The 27,148-nt window shown below is 36.1% G+C and overlaps 1 protein-coding gene across 1 annotated transcript in view; it reads left to right on the forward strand.

Annotated features, from left to right (window-relative positions):
• The window catches only part of LOC143445123 (cytoplasmic dynein 1 heavy chain 1-like), a 160,868-nt gene that overhangs the window by 116,469 nt on the left and 17,251 nt on the right, over window positions 1-27,148 (forward strand). Inside the window, exons 62-78 of the mRNA XM_076944003.1 lie at window positions 1,731-1,886; window positions 4,330-4,504; window positions 4,741-4,928; window positions 5,713-5,876; window positions 8,297-8,459; window positions 14,423-14,650; window positions 14,765-14,924; window positions 15,042-15,287; window positions 17,286-17,494; window positions 17,664-17,916; window positions 18,199-18,330; window positions 18,404-18,544; window positions 22,170-22,286; window positions 22,499-22,659; window positions 22,787-22,898; window positions 22,984-23,085; window positions 25,685-25,858. Of these exons, the coding sequence (XP_076800118.1) occupies window positions 1,731-1,886; window positions 4,330-4,504; window positions 4,741-4,928; window positions 5,713-5,876; window positions 8,297-8,459; window positions 14,423-14,650; window positions 14,765-14,924; window positions 15,042-15,287; window positions 17,286-17,494; window positions 17,664-17,916; window positions 18,199-18,330; window positions 18,404-18,544; window positions 22,170-22,286; window positions 22,499-22,659; window positions 22,787-22,898; window positions 22,984-23,085; window positions 25,685-25,858 (2,881 nt within the window). The remainder of the gene's footprint in view (window positions 1-1,730; window positions 1,887-4,329; window positions 4,505-4,740; window positions 4,929-5,712; window positions 5,877-8,296; window positions 8,460-14,422; window positions 14,651-14,764; window positions 14,925-15,041; window positions 15,288-17,285; window positions 17,495-17,663; window positions 17,917-18,198; window positions 18,331-18,403; window positions 18,545-22,169; window positions 22,287-22,498; window positions 22,660-22,786; window positions 22,899-22,983; window positions 23,086-25,684; window positions 25,859-27,148) is intronic.

A 27,148-nucleotide genomic window follows, 5' to 3' on the forward strand; every position in this document is an offset into this window, starting at 1 on the left:
TCTCCAAATTTTCCATACAACCTGGAAGTTTAAAATGCGACAACTGCTAGGGGAATTACCAGCCTAGAAAACAACACCAACCATGCTGCCTTCTGATTGGTCTAAACTGGTTTTTCAATGCCCTACGTAAAAGTCTGACAGAATCAGAGAAATATTATTTTTTGACCTATATGCCTCCTAAATCTGTGCGCAAGCTTGAAGAACTAAAGGCTAACCTTGAAGCAGCTCCAATCCAAAGTTTCCTTTAAAAGAAATGAGTGTATTCTCTTGTTTTTGTTAGAATTAATTCTAGCTATGATGTCATCAGTGACTGAAAGAAAGTTTTGCGTCCTCCGTTGTTTACTGGCTACAAAGGTTGTTTTATTTTTAATGTTGCGATGACTCAATTCATTGACTTCTTCAGACTTCAACTTCTGACTTGATTCAAGTTACCAACTGACTGTCTTCATGCAGCGAGAAATAAGATAATAGCAAAACAAATAGCTATTTGACCCGACTTGATTTGAGTTAGAAAGTGGACATAGTTACAACTCTGCTGGAAACCTTTGGATTAAATAGGACTTGCTTAAATCAGTGCTGAACATTCTTTCACAATTCAAAACTTTTGAATCATTCCAACATAAATTTTCAATAAAATAAATTTTGATTGGATAGTTTTATGTTAGCAGTTGCCATTTCTCAGTGCTTAACAAGGAAAACAGACAATTGTTTCAACACTATTTGAAAATTTCTTGTGATTAAAGAAGGTGTGTGTGTTTGAAAAAATACCTAATTAATTATTTTCTTTCTTTGATTAGGAAAATTACCAAAAATGCTATTATTCCCTAAACACTACACCGGGATCTATCCATTTTCATTTACATAAACTAGTTATGCCTAAGATTTGCCTAAGAACACAACCTGTAACTTTGAAACATGACAACTGCTAGGGTAATCGTAGAAATTTTAATTCTTTACCTATACATTTGCTTAAAGGATGTTACATGTTTAATCGAGCTTAAAACATAACATAACAGGTAGCCAATGAAGTGGCAAGTAGCAAATTAGCCTGGCGACAGTTATCGTGTCAACACGTGGTGCATTAAGCGTTGAAGTACTCAAATCATGAGTAACCAACTCTAGAACAAACATCTCGCAAGATTTTGCTGATGGATTTTGTTGATTTCTTAGATTTAGCAAAGTTCTGGTTGGTGGTGATAAAAATCTTAGTCCAGACCAGCACTTGGGGTGGAAAAAAAATAAGCTTTGTCAGCTCAACTTGAGTTCAGCGCGAGCATATTTTGATTCATCCAGGGCTTCAAGTGACGGGCAATTCCAAATGCAAGTTGGCCTTAAATTATAAAAGTAGGTGTCAGCAAGTATACTGGAGAAAGGTTTGTTAAGATGCAGTGGTTAAGCAGTTTTGTCGCAAAACAATAGACACAAGATAACTCGTGGTTGGAACTTTCAACCATCAGTTACCTCGTTGTTGGCAGTCAACATGTGAGTTTGGACACACAAAACAGATATGCAGAGAAGTTGAAAACACATGTTTTCTCATCCTTTTGCACGCACTGAAGCCGCGCGTGGCATCTGGAACAAGAACAAAAAAACTGACAACAGAAACAAACGTTTTTTCGAAGAAATGTATTGAAAATGTAGAACTTACAAATGAGGCAAACATTGCTTGCCATCTAGGACCAGATAGACCTGTTGACATATTTTACTGTTTCATATTTTGAAAATTTCAGGTGTGTTTTAAATTGGTTTGGAGATTGGTCAATAAAGGCACTATTTCAAGTTGGCAAAGAGTTTACTGCTAAAATGGATTTGGAAAATTCAAAGTATACAATACCAGAGTACATGCCATGGGTAATTGAAAACATTGCTAGCCAACCAACTCACAGGTAAACACGTTTGTTATGCACAGGGGCATTAACTAGAGGGTTGTTTAGAGCAGGGGTCTGCAAATAGTGGGTTGCGACCCAAATTTTCCTGTCATTCCAGTCTGGGTCCCGAAATATTTTCGATTTACCAAAAATATAAGCATCACATCTGTGTAATAATGAACTTCAGCTTTTTAAACCTCTAATTATTGTTGCATTTTTATGTAGTTACTACATAACAATGCAATAATAGTCGAGCACACTTGTGCAACCATGTATGTTTTTTTTGTTACAGTTGTATGCTCACAAAATGCTTGGGTCGCGGGAATTTAGAACTATTTTTTAAGGGCTGTGCCAAAAAGTATTTGCGGACCCCTAATTTAGAGTTTTGTTTTGTTGTTTAGAGGCTGTTTATGTAGGAGCAAAATTGGCTGCCGTATGTATATTTTTCAAAATAAGGAGAAATTTTTGTTTTTTGCTGTTAGTAGATTGATACCGTAACTCTTTTTTTCAACTTTTTCTCGATTACTTGCCTTTACCCTACGCTTATAATCATATAACAGATTACGAGATTGATTATACACAGAGAAATAATACTAAATAAAGAAAAAAACAGGAAAGAACGAGGATGTAAATCACCCACCTAATGCTTGCAATTATATAATAAAAAGCATCTTGCTAAATGGATAACTTCAGGTAAAATAGTCATGCTGACGTTAGCTGCTTGTTATAAAGAATTACTGTCCTAGTATTCACAGGCCAACAAAAAAAATTTGTTCCACGAGTGTGATATGTTAGATCAATTTAGGGGTATATCAGGGGCGCTGAGTCCGAAAATGCCATTACTTTTCCTGAATTGGCTCTAGTTTTTGAGATATTGCTTCTTCCTACTTATTCCACGAAAAGTTAGAAATGTATGCTAGTGAGTAACATAGGTTAATTAAAACTGAAGCCATGTTAAGCAGCTATTTAGTTTCGCCCAAATGTTGAGTTGTCTGGCACACATTTCTCGCTTGGGAGGTAAGTAAGGCATTAGATTAGTTTATATCATCTCCCATCAAGCACTAACATAACCTTTGTAGCGCACTGATAAGGCAACTGATAAGCAAACCTTCACAAATTAAGGTCACGTGCGCACTGGACCGGAACCATTGATACTTTTTCTATAGTGACGTCTTGCATGCGACCTTCGTCACAATCGCTGTGTTGCCGTTTTAAAACTGCTCAAAATGGTATTACAGGCCCTTCAAAGGAAAATTGTCAAGTTGACTTGGCTATCACGTGCAACTCTTTTTCGCTTTAAGGACAGTAAATAGGCATTATGAGTGCGATTGCCGTCATCGATATCCTAAAGAGCAGAATCTCCAATCGAAACGCAAAAAAATTGTTTGCCGCTAGTGGGCGCAAAAAACAACGTATTTTTTTCTCGTTATATAGGGACTCTACGGAAGCGCTCGAGAAACCAAAAAGAAAAAAATTTGAAAGCAACTTCCGTATAGATATTGGCGACAGTCTAACAAATAAAAATATGATAATATGATACAGTAATCAACTAAAAAAAATAATTTTGAAATCGACATTTTCAAAAATTAATTATTATTCAAATATGTTTTGCCAATTAACAGTAGGATTGTCCATTGAACAATGTTTGTCTTGTTTCTTTAATTGTGCCAACCTGGCATTCAAGTCTAGAATGGCCAAAAAGGTAACACTGCTTGACTTGTGTTGGGCGGTCATTGACATCACTTGAAATACAATTACACAACAGAAATGTTCAGTGCACCCCACTACAATGTTCACAGCATCATCAACTTTGTCTAATGTTTTTTTGGCAGGCTCACCGGTTTTGCTTTAAACATTTCAGTAACTTTACCAGTTACAACTAATAATGCTAGGGTGACATCTTGTGTCAATCTTGTTTTGTCCTGACACAAGGACAACAGGAAAAAACTCATGCGCTGTATGAGAATAGATACCGGTAGTTGTCGTACAGACAACCGAATCCATAATCCATTTGCAGTAAAAGATTAACTTCATTCCCGCCAATGCATTGTTTAAAAAAAATCAGTTGTCATTCACAAAACTTTAAGTCATGCATACAAACAAAAAAATGTTGTGTACATGAATATACATCACACAACATTTTTGTGACGTGCGCCTTAATTTTCGTAAAAGGGAAAACATAGAAAGACATGTATATGATAATAAAAAAGGTCATGTTCGTTTTATCTTTGGAACTGCTTCCATTTTAACAGGGGGTGCCACATATTTAATCTGAATATTAAGGGTGCGGCACCCCATGTACAACACCAGTGCACCAACAGTAATTGTGGAACAATGACATTCTGTGTTTCAGTATCAACCTTAAACACCCCATTGACACACTTGGTCATTTTAGTGTTAATGTTTTGTTTGGGCTATAGATTATGACTACTGCTATGGTCAAATGTATTTATATTTGCAGGGATACAATTGTAAATGCTTGTGTTTTCATTCATCAAACTCTCCACCAAGCTAATTTGAAACTCAGTAAAAAGGGATCTCATATGATGTTGATTTCTCCTCGTTCATATTTGGACTTTATTCATCATTATTCTAAGCTGATGAATGAAAAGAAAGCTGACCTTGAAGAACAGCAGGTATTGTTGTTTGAAAGCTGTGGAGTGTTGTTTATTAAATTTTGGTATAAAAGCTGATTATTTTTTCTTGCATTCACATTTTTCTTCGAAACATACTATTTTACCTGTATGTGTGATTGTTACTCAATAGTTTTAGAATTTATTCCGTAACCAAAATTTAATCTGCTACAATAGCAATGTCAATAAAAAATTCATAAACAAATGAAGTAGCTGTTGCAAGTTGTCATTCTTCAAAGGTTCACCTCAATGTTGGTCTACGGAAGATATCAGAAACAGTTGAGCAAGTGGAAGAGCTAAGGCGTGAATTGTCACAAAAAAATACTGAATTACAGTACAAGAACAATCTTGCAAATGAAAAGCTGAAGCAGGTTGTAAATGACCAGCAGGAAGCGGAAAACAAGAAAAAAACATCCCGTAAAATTAGGTACGAAAAATTTTTTTCAGTCTTTGAAATTTTAAGGTTTTGAAGTTATCAAGTTACACACCTTGTTTTGCACCTTTTGGAATTCTGCATAATATACATGGCTAAGACGACCTAATAATTCCTAAGATAAAAATGTGATACAATGACATTTTAAGTTATATTTCTTCATATTTTATTTCAATCATTTTGGAATTTGCAGCAATGTAGTGTGACAACACCTAATAAGTTGATTATGGTCATGTAATTTGTGTTTTAGGGAATTTTTTTAATATTGCTTTTGTTTAAAAATCATTTAATTTGATTCCTGCAGTTTTAAATTACCCTAACTTAATGATTAACTGATTTGGTTTCAAAAAAGGATTCTTTAATTTTTAAGTTTTTTTCACTGTAAGTTACGACTTCTAACTTTAGATATGTTGAGGTTGATTTTTTAACTACTATTTGGAATTTTTCTAAAAGTAGCAATTACTTAGAAATGTTAAAACCTTCTGTAAGATGTTTTGTCACATAAAAACAAAAAGTACTGTTTAAGGGTTTTGAATCCTGGGTATATGTGGAAACATAAATTAAGGTTTTCAAACTGGAAAGAGGTTTATGTCTAGGTATATATAGTGTATTAATTAAGTATAATTGTGTTTAATAAATATGTCAAGCCATTTCTGTTGTTTAAGTATCATATACTTTGTTTAAAAAATTATGTACTTAACTTGTAATTACTTAACATTACTATTTCCAAATATTCAGCAATACTAGAAATTTTATTTAATAATTTTTGCTTATGTAGGTCTCAACTGGAGGAGCTTAATGTCCATATTCAAGAAGAGACAACAAAAGTAATGGGGGAGCTTGCTAAAGTTGAGCCAGCCGTCCAAGATGCTAAAGCAGCTGTTCGCTCCATTAAAAAGCAACATCTGGTAGAAATTCGTGCCATGGCTAACCCACCTGCTGGTATAAATTTTTTTTTTTCTCTCACTACTGTAATACTTACCGTACTACAGAAATACAGTTTAATGGGTCAATAGAAAAGCATTCTTAACAGACATTTTAATGTTTCAAACAACCCTGGTGTATTTCTTAGCTGTTGTTCATTCAGAAAAGTATGTACACAACAGGTCCTTTCATGAATCTTTTAAAAATTTACCAGCATAAGAAGTGTATTTATTAAACAGATTAACATGAGTTAACAGTTTCCAATCTGGAAATCTAGTCTGCTTTGCACAGTTTTGCAGTTTGAACTCACTCAGATGACACAGAAGAACAGTGGGCGCTCTTCAAGGAAGCAATAACATACTGTGCAGCCAACACTATTGGGAAACAAAGGAATACTCAAAGGAAATGTTGGTTACAAACTAGAACATGGAAATTTATTGACGAAAGAAAAGAAGCAAAATTTCAACGTGATTAAGCATAAACTGTACAACAAAAGGAATAATCTGAATTTGTATATATGTCACTCCATCAACAAGTCAAACGAAAATGCAGAGATAAAAATATACTTGCAGAAGAAAAACGCTGAAGCACACATCTTATAGAAATAATACAGAAATATTATTATAAAATAAAATGTTATATAAATTTATCAAACAACTAACCGGATCCAAATCCAACAAAAGCATCCTAATCAAGGAAAATAATGGAAACATTGGAAACACTCTTGCTGACTGAAGAAAAATAATGTACATTGGGTAGAACATTTCAGTGAAACTCTCAACCTACCCATGTCCACATCCACCTTCAAATTTGAAAACGACTAAATGTTAGGCTGGATGATATAGCAATAGATGAAGCGGCAACTACAATAAAATGAATGAAAAAAAAAACAAAGCCGCTCTAGATAATATTTCAGCAGAACATCTGAAACATTGGGGCATTGATATGGTTAAAAAACTAACATACCTACTGAATACCTGTTGGAATATCAAAAAAACCACACAAGATTGGAGAAATGCAGCAATTATCACGATACCCACAAAAGGAATTATCACAAATTGCAATAACTGGAGGAGCATCACAGTTCTATCAATACATTGGAATGCATACTGTGCTGTTTTACTTCATCAAATTGAAGATGAGATAGACAAACTCATTAGACAAAAACAAGCGAGATTCCCAATCGGCCTCTCATGTAGCAAACAGATCTTTGTCTTGCATAACATAATTCAACAAAGTCCAAAAGAAAGTACTGAATTCCAAAAGGAAGTATTGGTAATTTTTGTCGACTTCAAAAAAGCATTTTATGTAATTAACAGGGACACTCTGTGGAACATTGTACAAACATATGGCATCCCAAAACACTAAATCAATATCTTTAAAAGTATCTACCAAAATTCGATTTTTTCCATGTCAACACATGTGTTCGTCAAAGATGTATACTCTTCTTCTTCTACACCACTTTTATTCTTACTATCAGTAGACTTTGTAATGCACAAGGCAATAAATAATGTCTTTTAAATTCTCATATTGGTTCATAATTCACTTTTTTTCTCTCGAAGCCTTGTCACATTTTCCCGTTCAAATTTTGGAAATTATTGTTAATAACTACTAATATGTTTGCGACAACCTGAGTCAGCACAATTTTTTCGTCCTCTTCACTGAAGACGAAAAATAAAACGAACGAATTGCCTTGACCAACCTTTGTGGGTCACGTGCTCAGAATGCCAGACTACTGGCACCCAAAAATTACACTAGACTGGGTCCCATCAGGTGGAAAATACAAACGAAAAAGACCTGGCACATCACTTTCTGTAACGGTTTACAGGAGCTCAACACCACCTAGTGAAAAGTGAAAGATATCACATTGAATTGAACTGCATGGGAATCTTTTACTGCCCTATGTGTCCAAAAAGACTACACAAAGACCTAATGATGGTGATGATACACTGCAATTGTTATGGACCAAGTTTTTAATAACAATTTGTCAATTCAATTGCCGTTGCTGAGTTGTCATAAATTTAAAAAGAAAAAGTGCGTCATTCATAAAACACATGCAGATAATTGAGATAAGCTTGATAGTTGGTTTATATTCGCTGAGAAATTATCAACTTACACATAGGTTTTTGTCCCAGTATCTATGTGTCTCATATTTACAATACATATTCCGTATACCACATTTTTTACTTTCTCAGCTTGATTGCCTTTATCCACATTTCTGTGATTAAGGAATTTACTTGTAACATAGATTAGAATTATTGTCTTTGTGAGAACGTTATCTAACTATTTTATTGACTGTCAAATAGAGTTTAATGTTTTTCAATAAATCAAACTGCCAACTTGAAACAAATCTAAAACTGAAAATCGCAATAAATCTTTATAACAATATATTGTTTTATGTTTGCAACGAAATTGATTGTTTTCAATTTCATTTTTAGGTGTAAAGTTGTGTTTGGAATCTATTTGCTATTTACTGGGTGAACAAGCAACAGATTGGAAATCAATTCGTCAAATCATTATCAGAGATAATTTTATATCAACAATACTCAATTTTCAAACCGACGATATCAGTGACAATACAAGAAAGATCATGATGGACAAGTATGATATATTCTAACAATTAAGCCTTTCTTGATCTCTTGTTAATGTTGTTGTGTGTAATACTTGGTGGTTGATACCATGGTATTTGTAGTGTGTTCATATTAGTTGAAATTAATACTAACCTTATTGTTTTTGAAACTACACTTGGACTATTTTTCAAGTAAAAGTTGGTCTAACACCAGTTTATAACATCTCAAGCCAGACAAGTAACAGATCAAATTTTGCCCTACACTGTACTGTCAGCTGTGAACGTTTTCAAGCATTTTATACCTAGGCATTTTACCATGGAATTTCACCTGTCGGTCACTCACAGGCCTAACCTCGCCAATCAATTAAAATATTTGTGCTCACTCACATAGATCATCATAAAAAGAAAAATTACATAATGAAGTGGCGAAATATGTTCCATTGACTACAGTTTCATTATTTTCTCGGACTTGCTTTGCTGTATTTTTGGTAACCTTGTAATTTTACTCTGCCAATCACCTATTACTATTGAAACTTTTTATGTGGTAGAAAAGTGAATTTTATTAATTTTAAATATTATCTTAGTATTGCTTATTAAATTGAATCGGTTTAACTGATAATAAAGAACCAAAATGAAATTGCTAAATGTTATAACCTTGAAACTCAAACACTAAATTCAAGCAACTTAGGCTTTATTAAAAACAGAATTGAACAGACCTAAAACAAATAGAATCAGTTAGGCGAAACGTGACAGCTATATAACATTTATATATGTGAACTCGTACTATTAAGCAGCCGACCCACCGACACTGCGCTTGCTACTGAAATGACGTTCTACAGTTCTATTTAAGGCGGCGAAGCAATTAAGGTGTGAGGCAAGGCGTAAACAATTAAGGCGTGAGGCAAGGCGTAAACAAAGGAATGTTAATACATTGGAATGTCACCACATTCTCCCCCGGTTAAATAATTATTAAGTATTAATAATAATAAGTAATTATAATGTTTGAAAAAACTACAAAGTCCATTCGCCATATCCTTGTGGAGGTCTTCTCTCTCTCGTGGAGCGTCGCGGGGTTTGTGAATCAGTCTCCACGGAAGACGTTTCCTGGTCTCCATCGTTTCGAATGTCAGTTTCTGTCCGCACACCGTCACCAGTGCCTGTAGGCAAACGTAATTCCGGTTGACGTAACGGTGGAGTGACATCCGACGTTGTGGCTTCCTCAATGTCATCGTCAGCCGGGTTTGCTTGTGGGCAAGGTGCAAGGTCGGAAGTCGACACCGTACTCTCCCTTCCATTTGGATATTTAACTCGTGCGAAGGTGGGGTTCACCATCATTAATTCGACAGGATCGCAGACGGGATCGCCTTTGTTTCGCACAAATCGATGCAGCAGCACGGTTCCTTGATTCAGCAACCACGTAGGCATCGAGCTTCCCAGAGTCGCCCGTCTTGGAAAAGAAAACATTCTTTCATGTGGGGTTTCATTAGTGGCCGTACACAACAACGACCTAATTCCGTGTAGAGCTTGAGGGAGAACACGTTCCCAATGTTCTTCTGAGGTTTTGTAGGAGGACAAGAAGAGTTTTATAGTTCTCCAAATCGTTTGATTTGCTCTTTCGCATTGCGAGTTCCCTTGAGGATGATACGGAGTAGAATAACTTGTCGCAATTCCTCGAGCCATTAAGAAATCTTTAAGTTCCCGACTCATGAAGCTGGATCCTCGATCACTATGTATGTATGCCGGAAAACCAAACAAGCAGAAGAGGTCGGAGAGACAATCGATAACTGTGTCTGAAGACATATTCTTGCAAGGATAAGCAAAAGGATAACGACTGTATTCATCAAGAATTACTAATAGATATGGCTTTGTCCCTTTAACAGGTCCTTTGAAGTCCATACTCAAACGTTCCCACGGGTGAGTAGCTTTGATGAGTGTCTCAGGCGGTCTTTTAAAAAAGCGGGGTTTAACCTCGGCGCAAACATGACAGGACTTACAAGCGGTTCTTGCTTCCTCGCTAGTGTATGGAAGGTTTCGAACACGGATGAAATGATAGAGTCGAGCGTAGCCTGGATGTCCGAGGGAATCATGAAGCGATGACAAGTCTTTTAGGCAATCCACCGTGGCACAAACTCTTGAAAGGGCGTCGGGGACAACATTTTCCTTCCCTGGCCTGTGGCGAATTTCATAGTGGAAAGGACTCAGTTCTAGACGCCACATCAGTATTTTGTTGTTTTTGATTTTTCCTTTGTTGGTTTTACTGAACATAAAGGAAACCGATCGTTGGTCCGTTACCAATGTAAAAGTTCTCCCATTTAGGTAATGGGCCCATTTACGGACTGCTTCTATGATAGCAGTAGCTTCTTTCTCAATAGAAGGATAACGTCGTTCACATTTACTGAGCGTCCGAGACATAAACGCCACTGGGCGCCCTCCTTGTGACAAAGTGGCTGCAACGGCGTAGTCGGATGCATCGCACTCAACCTCGAACGGCAGATCTTCAGAGATACTACTGAGACTAGCTTTAACAATTCCTTCTTTTAACTCGGCAAAAGCATTTGACGCCTTAGCATTCAAAGGGAAATCGGTAGCCTTAAAAAGGGGGCCAGCTTTTCCGGAAAAATTCTCGATCCATTTGGAATAGTATGCAAACATGCCACAAATTCTTTTAAGTTCCCGGGGGGATTTCGGTGGAGGCATGTCAAGTAGCGGGCGGAGTCTTTCGGGGTCCGGCTTCACTTGATTGTGGGATATCTGGTACCCAAGCAGGTTTATGGTTTGCTGACGCAGTTTTGACTTCTCTTCGTTGAAAGTTAATCCAGTAAGCTTCGCGGCATTTAGTAAAGCTTCTAAATTTTGATCGTGTTCTTCTATCGTCGCGCCAGTAACTGTTACGTCGTCCAAATATGCAAATACCTTTTTTAGCTTATGACGTCGGATGAAATCGTCAATCACTCTTTGAAAGGCGGCCACACCGTTTGTAACACCAAAGGGAAGTCTTTTGTACTGATACAGGCGACCCAAAGCTTCAAACGCAGTGAATGGCGTTCCTCCGCTCGAATCGGTACCTGGTGGTAGGCCGACCGTAGATCGAGTGAGCTATAGTATCTGTCCTTTCCAACCTTGTTGACAATGTCCTCGATGCGTGGAAGCGGATAAGCATCGAGCAAAGTGAAGCGATTGACAGTTTGCGAGTAGTCGACCACCAAACGACATTTTTCTCGGTTTCGCACCACTAGTAATTGAGCTCTCCAAGGCGATTTCGACGGCTCAATGATGTCTTCGGAAATTAATCTTTTAATTTCGGCTTTTATGAAGGCGGAGTCTTCCCTTGAGTAGGAACGAGTGCGAGAAGCGACAGGGTAGTAATCCTTTTGCATAAATTCGAACAAGTTGGGTGGGTCAACATCGGCTGCCGCTACCGCGAAAACCTTTTCCGAAGCAACAGACACTACAAGAGGATTTTCAGCTCCACCAAATTCGAAAGTAACAGCCTCATGTCTTTGTAGAAACTTTTGCCCCAAGATAATATCGGCACAAGAGTTATGCATTACGTCCAGCACAACGTTAGAGTAGCTCCGGCCGAGCAGTTGAATGGCTGTTTTAACATGACCTTGTGTTTCCAACTGCAGTTCAGTGGAAGCCAAGGTTATATCACTCACTTTTCCTTCCGGTTTTAAATTGATGTTTTCAGCTAAAGAGCTATCGATAAAATTTTCTGAAGCGCCGGAATCTAACAAGGCTTTAACGAGTCGGCCTTCAATGACAGCGTTGACGACTGTACGCTGGAGGCAGCCGGGAGCACCTGCCAGAAATGAGGTCCCAGATGTTTTAGCGGCGATGGCAGAATACCATTCTGATAGTTCACTTGATCCCTTGGATAGCTTAGCAGTTTGTAGAAAAGAGCGATTACTGCGGCAGACATTTGAGAAATGGCCTCTTTTTCCGCAATTGCGACATTCTCGATCACGGGCGGGACAATAATTACGACTATGTAGCGCACCACCACAATAGAAGCAAGTCTTTTGAGTCCTCAATTCACGCACTTTCGGAGCGACAGCCAGTGATCCTCCAGTTTGTAATGTGCTTTCTCTCGGTGTCAAAGCGGGCAACGTTGATTGGGCCGAAGCCACCAGGCGAGGGCCGGTACTGACAGAGCCCATTGCTCTCGATTGCAATTGAGCTCGCTCTAAGTTATCGGCTAAATCGGCCGCTCGCTGTAGGTTGATATCATCTATCTCCAACAGGCGTTGACGTACGAGCGAAGAACTCACCCCATTAATGAAAGAGTCCCGTATAAGTTCGTCGCGGTACTTACTCGCTGTGACTGCTTCAAAAGTACAATCCTTAGCAAGTATCTTAAGGGCACGAAGGTACTCCAGGACATTTTCCCCGTGGTTTTGCTGCCGACTGACCAGTAGATGTCGTGCGTAGACATTATTTCTTGGTCGGATGTACAACTCTTTCAGAAGAGTTACAATACTCTCGTAGCTATCACCTTCTTCTACGTAGGAGAAAACTTCGGGCGAAAGACAGCTTCGAACAACTCCTGTTTTGTTTATATCGGGCGATTGCGTAGGGCGTAGCTCTTCCAGTGTAGCAATGTTGTCTTCGACCGTCTGTAACCAATACTTGAAAACTTTAGGAGCGTCGACGGTATCCGGGCTAACCGTGAGATCTTTCGGTCGAAGTAAGAGCTTGTCCATCACCTGTTCGTCTTATACTGTTTTTAATAAATTGTTATAACCTTGAAACTCAAACACTAAATTCGAGTAACTTAGGCTTTATTAAAAACAGAATTGAACAGACCTAAAACAAATAGAATCAGTTAGGCGAAACGTGACAGCTATATAACATTTATATATGTGAACTCGTACTATTAAGCAGCCGACCCACCGACACTGCGCTTGCTACTGAAATGACGTTCTACAGTTCTATTTAAGGCGGCGAAGCAATTAGGGTGTGAGGCAAGGCGTAAACAATTAAGGCGTGAGGCAAGGCGTAAACAAAGGAATGTTAATACATTGGAATGTCACCACACTAAACTAGAGAAACAGTTTTGCCACCTAAAGCAGAAAAGTTTATATAGAAACTAAGAAAAGTTTTACCTGGTTAGGCTATTTTTGGTTTATACAAGGCTTATATTCCTGTATATGCAAAATTCTGTCTTTATAGTGATAAACTGTTTTCTCTGCCCTATGCTATGTTCTGAAAATATCATTTTGAAACATATGCCACAAGGCCCTAACGTAATTGTACTGAGTTTTATGAAATAATAAGTTGATGCTAAACTTATCAGTGATACCAATAGTACTAAAAACTGGCTGATCAATTCAGTTGTGAGGTAATGGTGACTAATATATTGCTGTTTAACAACAACAACAACACATTCTTTGAGTAACAATTGTGTTAATAGGTTAGAGCTGTGACCATATTTTGGTCATGTTTAAGAAGTGAAAGTTAAATCGACTGTATCAACTGTTACCATTCTATATCACCCAAAACTGAATTTGCAAAGAAAAATTTTTGAAAATTTTAACCTGCTCATGCTCGTGCACATAACTCCCCAAACTTTTCACTTAAACATTACTAAATTTTAAGATTCCCTAAGCCGAAAATGGTGAAAAAGTTTGATTCATAGCACTGTGAGAGATTTAGAATAATTTTTGTTTGTAATTTTTGTAAATATGACATCAGCAGACGTTTTTAACTGCATTTCCTATCGCATTTAATAACCGAAAAACCAGGATGTGAAACCTTTCTCATCGAGGAACTGGCAACGATCGGTATTCCAAAGACATTTTTTTGCAAATACACACGTACACTTACTCAGAAAGAACTTTTTATATTGTAGCGTTTTTGTATACAAAACATTCAAAGATGAGTTATATAACGTTTTGCAATATCATTAAGTAAAACAATTGTAAAAATCTTTACGTAAATTAAGCTAGAGATTTGAGCTTCGGAGAAACAATATTTTTATACTGTTATTACCTAGGTATGTTTCAAATCCTGCATACACATATGAAACTATCAATCGTGCAAGTCAAGCTTGTGGTCCACTTGTGAAATGGTCAATTGCTCAGTTGCAGTATGCTGATATGCTTCAAAGAGTGGAACCACTTCGTAATGAATTAAAAACCCTTGAAGAAAGAGCAAAAAGCAACCAGGGTGAAGCTGATGAGGTTGAAATGCGGATAAAAAATCTTGAACTCTCAATTGCTAGGTAAGTTCTCAATGACTGTTCTTTCTGACAAGATTATTTTCGCTATTGTTTGAGGCGTGTAAACTTACATATATTGACGCAAATTGAAAAGAGGATTTATTTTTTATTTCCCAGGTACACAGAAGAATATGCTTTGCTCATTAGTGAGGCACAAGGCATAAAACAGGAACTTCTTGCTGTCGAAGCAAAAGTAACACGAAGTACTAGCCTTTTACAGAGTCTTGGTCAGGAGCAAGACAGATGGTATCATACTAGTGAATCTTTCAAAAGCCAGGTTAGTGGATTTTAATTAGTAATTAAATAATATAACGATAAAACAATAATTTAAAGTTTTAAATAATTGTTTAGGTGAAAACTCAGCTTTAATCAGTAAAACATAATTACATTGTAGGTTTTAACAATGCCCGGGGACTGTCTTCTTTCGGCGGCATTTATTGCTTATGCTGGTTTTTTTGATCAAGCTATGCGCCAGAGTCTTTTCCTAACATGGAAATCACACTTGCAGCAGGCAGGCATTGAATTTCGCCCAGATCTAGCGAGAATTGAATATCTTTCAGCAGTTGATGAACGTCTTTTATGGCAGCAAAACTCTTTGCCTGTGGATGATTTATGCACTGAAAATGCTATTATGCTTAAGGTGAGTATGTAGGTTTTCAAACTGTTATTTGTTTTAAAAATAAGTTTTTTGGAAAGCGAAATTACCTTGGTTCAAATACATTAGGCACCTATTATCGTGTCTTACAGCTTGTTTTATTGTAAATAACCCAGCTTTTGTCTTATTCATTTAGTTTGTTTAAAGGGGAACTGAAGTCATATGAACTGAACCTATTTTCTGAAAAAAAAAACGATAAAAATAAGTTGATTGTTGTTTGTTGTTCGATCATGATCCAAGTGTATATCAGGTCAATGGAAAGTTTCTATTGCAAGAATCGTTTTGCCGGATTTAGTGGTCATGTTAGACAGTGTTTTTTCCATATTAGTGATTGACTAATTATAAAAGTGTTGATTGCCAGGTAGCAGTACCGCGAGAAAAAAGAAGCTAGCCACTAGATATAACAACGGACTGGTAGAATTAATCTTGGTCAAGTGCGGAACCATATGTTGTACTAGTTAATAAGCATACCTCTTCTAAAGTTTTGATGTCAAGTTGTTCAGCTCTGGACCCAACAGTTGAATGAGAATGTGTTTTGAATTGTAGGCTAAAGATTTTTTTTTTTAAGTAGATTTCTTGGCCAAGGTTGGAAAGTTTGCAAATTACGCTGGGAATTATTAATTTGCGCATTACTTTGTTTTGGTAGAATGTAAAAGTTTGCATTTATGCACATTATTGAAAAGCTGAAAGCCAAATAGGCCTAATATAATTGTATATAGTTTCTGAGGACTAGGTTTAGACCACTTAGAGCTAAGGTCACACAATGCACATACAGTTAACACTTGTTCAGTTAAAAATGCCTCTTATAATTTGTCAATCATGCATTACTGAAAAAATATAAGAAAAAAACATGAAATATAAGAAAAGCAAACCCACAAAATTTTCTGAATTGAGTCTTGCAACAGCAACTTTCCATCGATCTGATATGCATTTAAACCATGCTCGAACAGCAACAACCCCGGTGACGTCAAACCTGCTTCCCGCACAGGTTTTTGATAACACCTATGCCATCAACTCAATCACGAAAAAATATAAAAAAACTTCATTTGCATATCTAGGATCAGTGTATTTTTATCTTTATTTAGAAAATAGGCAGAAAATTATTTCAGTTTCTTTTAATTAAGAAAGAACAACACAACAATGCTATGAAGGTTATCACTATCCTGCAATTCTTGCAAAGACTATTATTGGGGAACTTTTCTATACTTTCCACTTTGCAATGAACAATTATATTTAAATAAGTTAGTTTTTCATATACAGTCAGATCACTTCGTTCCAGACCACATTGTTTTATCAAAAAAATTTTGTTTAGCTAGGTATACAGATAACAATAATTGGTAGAGTCTTACAGTGCATGCATTTGAGACTACACTGTAAAGTTACAAAAACAGTTTGAACGAGTTGCGTCTAAAATGATGGTATAGGTAGAAGAATTTGGAAAATTCGTCAATAACAGCACCTAAGACGAACACTAAAGTGAGACAAGTATGACAACTTCGTGTATAACTATGTTGCACTTGTCCTACAACTATGTTACACTTTTCGTAATGTGGATTAGCTGTTATTTTTCTATTGATTTGTCATAGCCGTTTGTAAATTTCTATGTTTGGGTCGAACAGTGAGGTCTATATTTGTGAAAAGCATGGTAAGAACTCCGTTCCAAGCAGTTTTATAACAGATAGCAGAGATTCCAGTTTTGCAGGGTTAAAATGAACGTGGTCTGACTGCAAATTCGTCATCAAATACTAGTGCTTTTGAAACAACTTGCTACAACATTTAAACTTATTTTAGTGGTTGTTACTTACTCTTTTTTTCTGCTTTGACTATGAAGCATCAAAATAATGTGCTGATTAAAAGTGGTGATTTCAGCCAAGCACATATGTGCAATATTAAAAAACTTAAAGTTTTTTTTCCTTATGAAAACTAAACGTAGATAAGAGTTTTAATGCTGATTTTAGAATTGTCTTTTGCATTTATTTGTAGAGATTTAATCGTTATCCTTTGATTATTGATCCTTCTGGACAAGCAACAGAATATGTTCTTAAACAATATGGAAGTCGAAAAATCAGCAAGACATCATTTTTAGATGATTCTTTTCGTAAAAACTTGGAAAGTTCTTTAAGATTTGGCAATCCACTATTAGTGCAAGATGTTGAAAGTTATGACCCAATACTTAACCCAGTATTAAATAGGTATTTGGTATTGTTTGTAAATAGGGCTTAATTTTTAAGTTGTAGAATGTTATTACGTACTGTTTGAACTATCAAATAATCAAGATAGAATGCTTTTATCAGCCCTTTCTTCATTCGTAGAGTGAAATATATGACAAACCTCTTCTATGACCACCATTTAATCTTTTAGGGAACTTCGGCGTACTGGTGGACGAGTTTTAATCACAATAGGAGACCAAGATATTGACTTATCACCTGCTTTCACAATTTTCTTGACCACTCGTGATCCCACAACCAGCTTTCCTCCAGATCTAAGCTCTCGTGTAACATTGATCAACTTCACAGTTACCAGAGGTTCCCTTCAGTCACAGAGCTTAAATGAAGCCCTTAGAGCTGAACGCCCTGATGTTGATTCTAAAAGATCTGATCTTCTCAAGCTCCAGGTATTTAACTGAAGCCCTGGAAAACTTTTATTAACTCTACTCATTAGAATTTGCTTTCAAAGATTTAAATAATAGCCAATTTATAGTAATATTTTTCTTGTAACCATAAGATATTAATTTTTCAAAACCTTTTGCAAGAACAGTATAAATCTTCCTACACTACCTGTGATAAAACTGCCATGCCTTTTATTTACTTGGTTTAGTAAAATATATTCTTAATGATTTAAATGCAGATTTCATATTTGTTTTACTCTTAGTGAATTTAAAATTCCATAATTTCAGGGTGAATATCAGCTACGCTTACGACAACTTGAAAAGTCACTATTGCAAACACTAAATGATGTAAAAGGGCGCATTCTTGATGATGATCGAATTATTACTGCTTTGGAAGACTTAAAGAATGAAGCTCAAGAAGTACATTTTACTGTGCAACATTTTACCTGTAATTAACAAAACCAATGTTTACTAAATTCATATTTATGTACAGGTTGAGAAAAAGGTTGAAGAGACAGATGTAGTGATGAAGGAAGTGGATATAGTGTCTCAGCAGTATGTTCCATTATCTGTGGCCTGTTCATCTATTTACTTTACATTGGAATCTTTGACACAACTGCATTTTCTGTACCAGGTCAATTTTTTTTATTAAAAACTAAAATATATTTGCTGTCATAACCTTTAAACTAAAGCAACTAAGGCTTGATTAAACTGAATTGCACTAATCCTAAAATGAAATACATAATTAGTAATGTAACACATTACTGTAAACTACTGTGTATAACACTTAAATAAACAAATTAGTGCCATTAAGTATATTCGGAAAACTCCCAAGCGATCAGCCAACACTATGCTTCCTAAAGTCTGAATTACGTAGCACCTACAAAACCCAACGTAAAACACAAGAATCAATTAATGCAACGTGATTATGCACGGGTCAGGATGGTGTAAAACTAAATACTAACATTGTGGCAATTAACAACTTAGGAAAATAAAGACTAAGTAATGTTACCATATTCTCCCTCGGTTAAATAATTATTTAAGAGAGATAACTTTTAAATAGAAACTACTAAGTCTAGTTGCTTAATCTTTGTGGTGGTTTCCTCAACCACGTTGAGCACCTTATAACCTGAAAATCAGCTTCAGCCTCCCAGAAAACACTTGCTGATGTTCATCCCTTTGAATGTCAGTCCCTCTTTGCGAGTTGTAAATAGTGCAATTTGACAAACTTTTTCCTGGTTGACAAAGTTGGGCAGTGACGTCTGAAGTTGCGCCTCGCTCACTTTGATCGTCAGCGGGAGTTACTTGCGGTAAGGGGCATGTTCGGAAGTTGATACCGTCCGTACTCTCCCTTTCATTTGGATATTTAACTTGAACGAGAATAGGGTTCACTATCACTAACTCATCAGGATCGCAGACTGGATTGCCTTTGTTTCGCACAAATCGACGTAGCAGTGCAGTTCAAATCTTTGATTTAGTAAATGTGTAGGCATTGAGGTTTCAAGAGTTGCCCGTCTTGGAAAAGAAAACATTCTTTCCTACGGAGTTTCGTTAGTGGCCGTGCACAACAATGACCTAGTTCCATGGTTTGAGAAAGAACACATTCCCTATGTTCTTCTGAGATGTTGCAGGGAGATAACAGCAATTTTTACGGTTCTTAATATTATTTGATTTCCTCCTTCACATTGCTACTTTTCTTGAGGAATATAGGGGGTAGAATAACTGGTCACAATTCCTTGAACCGTTAGGAAATCTTTAAATTCCAGACTTAGGAAGCTGGATTCTCGGTCACTATGAATATACGCTGGAAAACCAAACAAGTAAAAAGGTCTCAGAGGCAATCAATAATGGTGTCTAAAGAAATCTTCTTGCAGGGACAAACATATAACATAACAACTGCAACTACATTCATCAACACTTACGAGTAGAAAAGGTTTCGTTCCCTCAGCTGGTCCTTTGAAGTCCATTGCCAAACGTTCCCCATGGTTGAGTAGCTTTCACTAGTGTTTCAGACTGTTTTTTATAAAAGTGAAGTTTAATCTTGGAAAAAATACAACAGGACTTACAAGCAGTTCTTGTTTCTTGACTGGTGTATAAAAGGTATTGAACACGGATGAAATGGTGGAGTGGAGCATAGCCTGGATGTCTAAGGTGATCATGAAGTGATGACAAATCTTTCAGGCATTCCACCGTGCCACTAACTCTTAAAAGGGCATCAGAGACAACATTTTCCTTCCCAGGCTTGTGGCAAATTTTGTCGTGGAAAGGACTAAGTTGTAGACACCAGATCAGTATTTTGTTGATTTTGATTTGTCTTCTTTGGTTTTGCTGAGCATAAAGGAAACTGATCGTTGATCCGTTACTAATGTGAAAGTTCTCCCTTTGAGGTAGTGGCCCCATTTATGGACTGCTTATACGATGACAGTGGCTTCCTTCTTAATAGAGGGATAATGCCACTCACTTTTACTGAATGTCCGAGGCATGAACACCACTGGGCGCCCTCCATGTGACAAAGAAGCCGCGATGGCATGGTTGGATTTGTCACACTCAACTGGTGGAAGATCCTCACAGATACTACCGAGACTTGCTTTAACAAGTTTTTTTAAAACTACAAAAGCATTTGAAACCTCAACACTCAAATCGGTAGCTTTAAAAATGGGCCAGCTTATTCTAAAAATTTTCAAACCGTTTAGAGTAGTATGCAAGCATGCCACAAATTCTTTTAAGTTCTCAAAAGAAATTCGATGAAGGCATGACAAGTAGTGGGCAGAGTCTTTCGGGTTCCAACTTCATTTCAATGTGAAATATCTGGTACCCAAGCTTGTTTATGGTTTGCTGACGCAGTTCCAACTTTTTTTTGTTGAAATTTAGTGTGGTAAGTTTCATGGCATCAAATAAATCTTCTAAATGGGGGTTGTGTTCTTCAATTGTCATGTCAGTAATTGTTGAGTTGTCCAAATAAGCAAATATGTTTTTTAGCTTATGGCCTCAAATGAAATCCCTAATCACACTTGCAAAAGTGTCCACACCATTTGTAACACCAAAGGGAAGTCTTTTGTGTTGGTAAAGGCAGCCCAAGGTGTCAAACGCAGTGAATAAGAGTTCTTCCACTCAAATCGGCACCCGATGGTAGGCCGTTTGTAGATCGAGTGAACTATTATTTTACCCCTTCCATCCTTGTTGATAATGTCCTTGATGCGCAGAAGTGGGTAAGCATTGAGCCAAGTGAAGCGATTGCAATTTGCAAGTAGTCAACCATTAAACAATTTTTTTGTTGGTTTCGTACCAGTAGTACTTAAGCTCCCAAGAAGGTTTTGAAGGCTCAATGATGTCTTCAGAAATTAATTTTTTAATTTCGGTTTTTATGGCAACGAAATCTTCCTTTGATTAGAACCGAGTGTAGAAACAAGTCTTCTGAGTGATTATTTTACACACTTTTGGAGCGGAAGCTAGTAATCTTCCAGTTTATAGTGTAGTTCCTTTTGGTGTCACTTGGGAATCGCTAATTGGGCCGAAGCCACCAGATAAGGGCCACTGCTACTAACGCCCAATAAACACAATTGCAATTGATCTTGCTTTAAGATGTCGGCTAAATCGGCCGGTCGTTGTAGGTCTATCTTCAACAGGTGTTGTCGTATGAACAAAGAGCTCACCATGTTAATGAAAGATTCTCGTATAAGTTTGCTGCAGTACTTACTTGCTATGATTGATTCGAAAATACATACCTTTGCGAGTAAGTACCGCAACGACTTATTAGAAATATCACCACTTTTTCATATAGGTGGGGTTTCACAAGTAACAATATTTTAACAGCACCCTTAAAATTCATGTGAGCGTGTAATTATTAAACAGTTATGGAAATGTTTTATCAGTGTTCTGTTTTCTCAATCTTAACTTTACCTTCCATTTTTTTACAGTAGAATGCATTCTGGCAATTGCGTAATTAATTAATTAATTATAAAAGGGGTGTGTATTATAACACTGTATTTATATGCATAGTTTTCATATAACGTTTAAAACAAAGTATTGTTCTGTGGTTGCAAAACATCATTTGACTTTAGAAGTTTCATAATCATGAAAGCTGAACTAGTAATGATATAGGACATTAACCGTTAATGACCAGTCGTACAAATTGTCTAACTTTCAAATTAGCAATTTAGTGAATTTAAATTGTCGGTATGAACATACACAATTAGTGTTTTAGGTAATTGCTTCTGTTTACTTTGATGTTTAAATGGACTTTTTGGTTGTAATTCCAGTATTCGCTGCAATTTTTTCTTGCTATTTACCACAATGTGCTTTATGGAAATCCTGAGCTCGAACACACCAGAGATCACATGAAAAGATTAAAAGTGATAGTGATGTCTCTTTTTCAAGTGAGTTTTGCTGTTTATGTCAAGTTCTAGCTATGTATTAAGAAGGGTCTCTACCCTAAATACTGCTCAAAGTAATTAGATCTCACTGAAAAGGTTGAAACGAAGAAAATTTTAGGTGTTAAGATACTAAAATTATGGACAAATGTCTGCAATTTTTTCATGTATACCTCAAATTTAGTGTTGATGTAAATGGGCAATATTTACTTTACCAGACCACATACATTCGGATTGCCCGCTCGCTTCTTCACTGTGATCGTGTCATTTTCTTGGTTTTGCTTTGTCAAATATATTTGAAGATATTTCAGTCTTCTGATGAAATGGCTGTTGAGTACAACTTTTTTTTACATGGACAAGAACTAGCAACAAGAGCAAAGTAAGAGATGGAAAGCTAAAAGATTGTACAAGAAAAAATCACATTAAATGAAATAATAGTTCTTATGTTTACAGTTTGTTATGTTACAACACATAAAACTAGTCAATGGTGATCAAATTATTTTTAGACCTTTGGATAGTGCTATAACAAGAAATCTGTCCTTGTCTATTGAGCAAAAAGATGGACTTCAAAGACTTGTTTGTTTGGAAGAATTTAAAAGTCTGCCTAGCAAGTTGATAGTATGTGTTATTTATTAATTATAGTTAAATAAAGTTTTGAAGTCAGATAAAATAAATTAAAATTCTGGGTTTGTTACATTTTTAGGGATCACTTCATGAATTTTCTATGTGGATAAAAACTGATGCACCTGAGACACAGGTTTCAATGATTTGGAATGCTAGTGGGAGTGGTGACCTGTCCTGCAAAGTAAGTGTCGTTAGATGTGTGTTATATTAGTGGATTTTATATGAAAGGCCAAAATTAAGAGACAAATGGAAAGCAAAACGGTATGGTATCATAGTCTTTATCCTCAGACTAATGAAAGTCTTTTCAAAACTTAAACTTTGTGATTCCTAATGGTTCGAGCCTTGTTTACCAAACTAGTCGTTGTGAAAGTTCTGATTGACACACACAATTTTTCTTTTGATTTTTTTATTGTAAAGAAAAGGATGTAAATACAAACAAAACATGAAATTTAATCAACATGACGCATTAAATGAAGTTCAATCAACATCAAAAATATAACCACATAAAACAACGCCAAAGAGTTTATTAAAGTTGAACAATTTAAAAAAGGACATTTACAGCACAATGTTGCCGAATGGGGTACAATAGGTATATTAGTATGGTACGAAAATCTTTATTCTTGGACTGAGGAAAGTTTTTGCACCACTTAAACCTGGCGATGATTCCTCATTGCTCGATCGCTAGTTACCGAGCTAGCTTTTGTGCAAGTTTTGCTTTTCACAGGTTTTTATTTTGGGTTTTTAAATTTTTATATGGTATTGCCCGAAAATAGAACTTTCCACCAGGTCTACAGAACAATAGCACGTCGCTGCCTCACCCAAGGCCATTACAGCGATGTAAGACCACGTGGTTTGAAACACAGACCACAAGCCGCATTTCTTGCAAGGCTAGTGCTCGAACCACTCAACTAACGAGTTGACAGTGTGTTTGGAGAAATATCATCAAGGTCCAACAATGGTTAAAATCGTAATGGCCTAAATTATTGGTACAGAAAATGAAAAAGAAAGCAGCAAATGTTTGATCGTCTTTTTAGGCAGCAAATGAAAAAAGTGCCCAATCAACCATTTCAATCCACAATCAATCAGCAAATCTATGTTAACAGTTTTTCAAGCCCTTTCTTTGTTAATTATGCCTGTCACAACAAATCGATTTAAAAGAAAAAACAAAAAACTCTAACAAAGGATGTAAGATATAACATTTTGTCTATAGATACATTTATTGGACATAACATTAAATAAGCTAGTCTGTCGTCATAATCTTTGTAATCCTATTGCTTCGATTTCTAAATAGAAATGTTTTTCAAATTTCCTTTCCAGATTCCGATTTCATGATTTCAAAAATTTAAGTTAAAATTCATCAACAATTTATTGAAACAAATTAGTCCATTTTTACAGCCCTTATTTTGCATTACAATTTGCCCAAAATAGCTCAATTTTTGGGATAGCGTAACTCGTTGAATAAATTGCACAGATGATTCACTTTGATGGTTAGCACAGTGTATTTGCAGGAATATTTAAAAACTTTGCTGATTTCTTTTAAAAAGTTAATTATTTTCTGTGGTTTCAAAAGTGGAACATGTAAGTGCTTACATAGTTTGTATTGATATCTTAACAATTGTCTTTCTGATATGACCATTTTACTCGTCATTTGGTGCAGACCTAAGATTAACTCTGGCCTGCACAGCATTGCCTTTGTTATCCTTAGCACCATTCACAAATCTTTGATCAGCTTGCTTCCTCTGAGTGACAGACTGCTTGTCTGAGACCTTCGTGATGTTAGATTTGATCCAACTACATAAGTTTTTGGTGTGTGACAACAGCGAATAAGGACTCTTGAGTTCTCACAAGTGTTGTGATTTCGTCTCTTGTATAATCATTCGCTTTATGGTCTTTCTAAGATGTCAACATGATCAATCTAAGTTTAATCCCAACAATCCTTTGTTTTAAAATTACACAAAATGTAGTTTGCCACCCTCCACCAGTCTCGCAATTAAGGTTGATGTGATTGAACCTAATTTTGTGGGAATTGGTTGGTGGTTAGTTTAACCTGATTTCCAAATTTGAACTTTCAAAAAGCATGGAAAGAAATAAGTTTTGATAATTCAAAGCTTTTACACAGAAATTTTAGGATAAAAAATTTAAGCATAGTTGTTTGCGTAATTTTGTTTGCCAAGGCACAAGAAAAGTAAAATGTGGCTCATACTCTTAAAACATTGGGCACCCCTGATATTTACCCTTAAGTATGTGACGTATCTCACATTGTGATATTCTGTTTTCTGCCGTTATAGAGCTCGGTTGAGCTGTAAAACTCCGTTCATCTGACTCCTCAGAAAGGGCTGTTCCCCGGCATTACTGGTGGGTTAACAAGTATAGATTCATTTATACCAAAAGCCATTATATATAAAAGATGTGGTGATTCTGTTTAAATGAGGCAGTGATCGAGATAAACTAAATCTGAAAGTAGCAAGTAAATTCATTTGAATTGAATGAAAATTGTGGTTGTTTGAGGTTTTGCGCTATTAGTTTTACATGTGATGATCATTAATTTGCATAAATGGAACTTGAGTAGATGAAGTTTTATTTACTGGCTATATTATTTAACCAGAAAAAACAAACTCATTTTTCTGCTATATTTAAATCAAAATAATGTTTTTCAGTTAAAAACTGATGGCTGTTTTACACCAAATGCCAAGATATCTTGCAAATAGTGTTCTTAAATGGATCATTGGAGAAAAATTAGTATGTTTGCTTTGAATTAATATGTACTAACATATTTTTAGGCATCAAACTCGGTCAGAAACGCTCTTCACACATTACTTATTGTTCAATGTTTTCGCCCTGATCGAATAACATCAGCAGTTTTTGAGTATGTTAAGTCAGTATTTGGCGAAAAGTTTATGGCAGAACCTGAACAGGAGATGGATTTGGGTGTGATTGTAGAAAAGCATATAAAGGTAATTTTTTGTTTTTATTCTTGGGTAGAGCTTACAAAGCTGGTTGAAAAAATTCAAAATCTTCTTTAATTTGTATTATTTTGTGAAAGTATTTTGTTACAACCTTGATATTGTGTGCTATGGTAATCTTTATCCTCGGACTGATAAAAGCTTTGTACAACTTAAAGCTGTTGTTGATTGCTCATCGCTCGTACCCCAGTTACTGAGCTAGCCTTTTTGCAAGTTCTGATTGTCTGACTTTTTTTTTACATACTGTAGCATTGCCCTATAATTGTACACCAAGTCCAGTGACCAGAAGCAAGTGTCATTAATGCTTTGCCTAAAGGCCTTACAACAGTATAGCGCAACTGGGTATGGGACATGCAACACAAGCTGCTTTTTTGCGACATTAGCATTCAAACCACTTGACTATCCACCCTTACTGGTAAAAACATAAGCACTTCTATTTTTTGATGTTTATTTTAAAAGTCACGAATACAGACAGCAACAGACCGTGACAACTTTTAAAGTGCAGTAGAAACTCATTGACTTGAAGCTAAAGGGCCTATCAATTTGCTTCTAGTTTCTGTTATTGGAGATTACCAATTAAGCTTCACACTGTATTTACTGCATCTGCACAAAACAGACAACTGTTTGAGTGTAGATCGTTTTTATAACATGATGAGTGGCTTTCGAACCTAATTTGAAACAAGGTGTGCTTTTCATTATACAGAGTCCTTTTAAAATGCTTTTTGACTTATTCAAAATTTTTAATTTTAGTTAGTGAAGTTAGATTAGAGATTTGCAGTGTTTTGGCTAATAAGTGTGCAGTGCAGATATTGCAGTGTTTTGGCTAATAACATGTAACTTTCTTCGTCACCAAAAATGGCATTTGAAATGTTAAACGTCCATGAAAAAAACAATGGGCCATGTAATCCTTAAAGTGATAGGCATATGCTGGTGCAAGTTATTCTTAAACCAAAGAAGAGTTGTTAGTAAGAAGACATTTTTCGCAAAATATTTAATAGTTGAGCAATTATTGCCAAAAATACATAGCTAATTTGGGGTTAATTATGATGGAGGTGAAAGTGGTTGTGACGCCAGAATGTGAAATCAACACAAGTGATTCCTGGCTTTCAAACCATGTATGGATATAGCTAAGGTGCTTTGGTTGAATATGACTGCGCTGACCTATATTTTCGGCACAGAAAGATGATAGGTCACAGTACATGTCTTGTAGTAGCTTTCATGTCCCTAAAAATTGCCAACAGCTAAGTCATAGCACGTAAGCTGTAACTCTACAGTATAGAC

Source organism: Clavelina lepadiformis, chromosome 2 (assembly GCF_947623445.1).
Source record: "Clavelina lepadiformis chromosome 2, kaClaLepa1.1, whole genome shotgun sequence".
NCBI lineage: Eukaryota > Metazoa > Chordata > Ascidiacea > Aplousobranchia > Clavelinidae > Clavelina > Clavelina lepadiformis.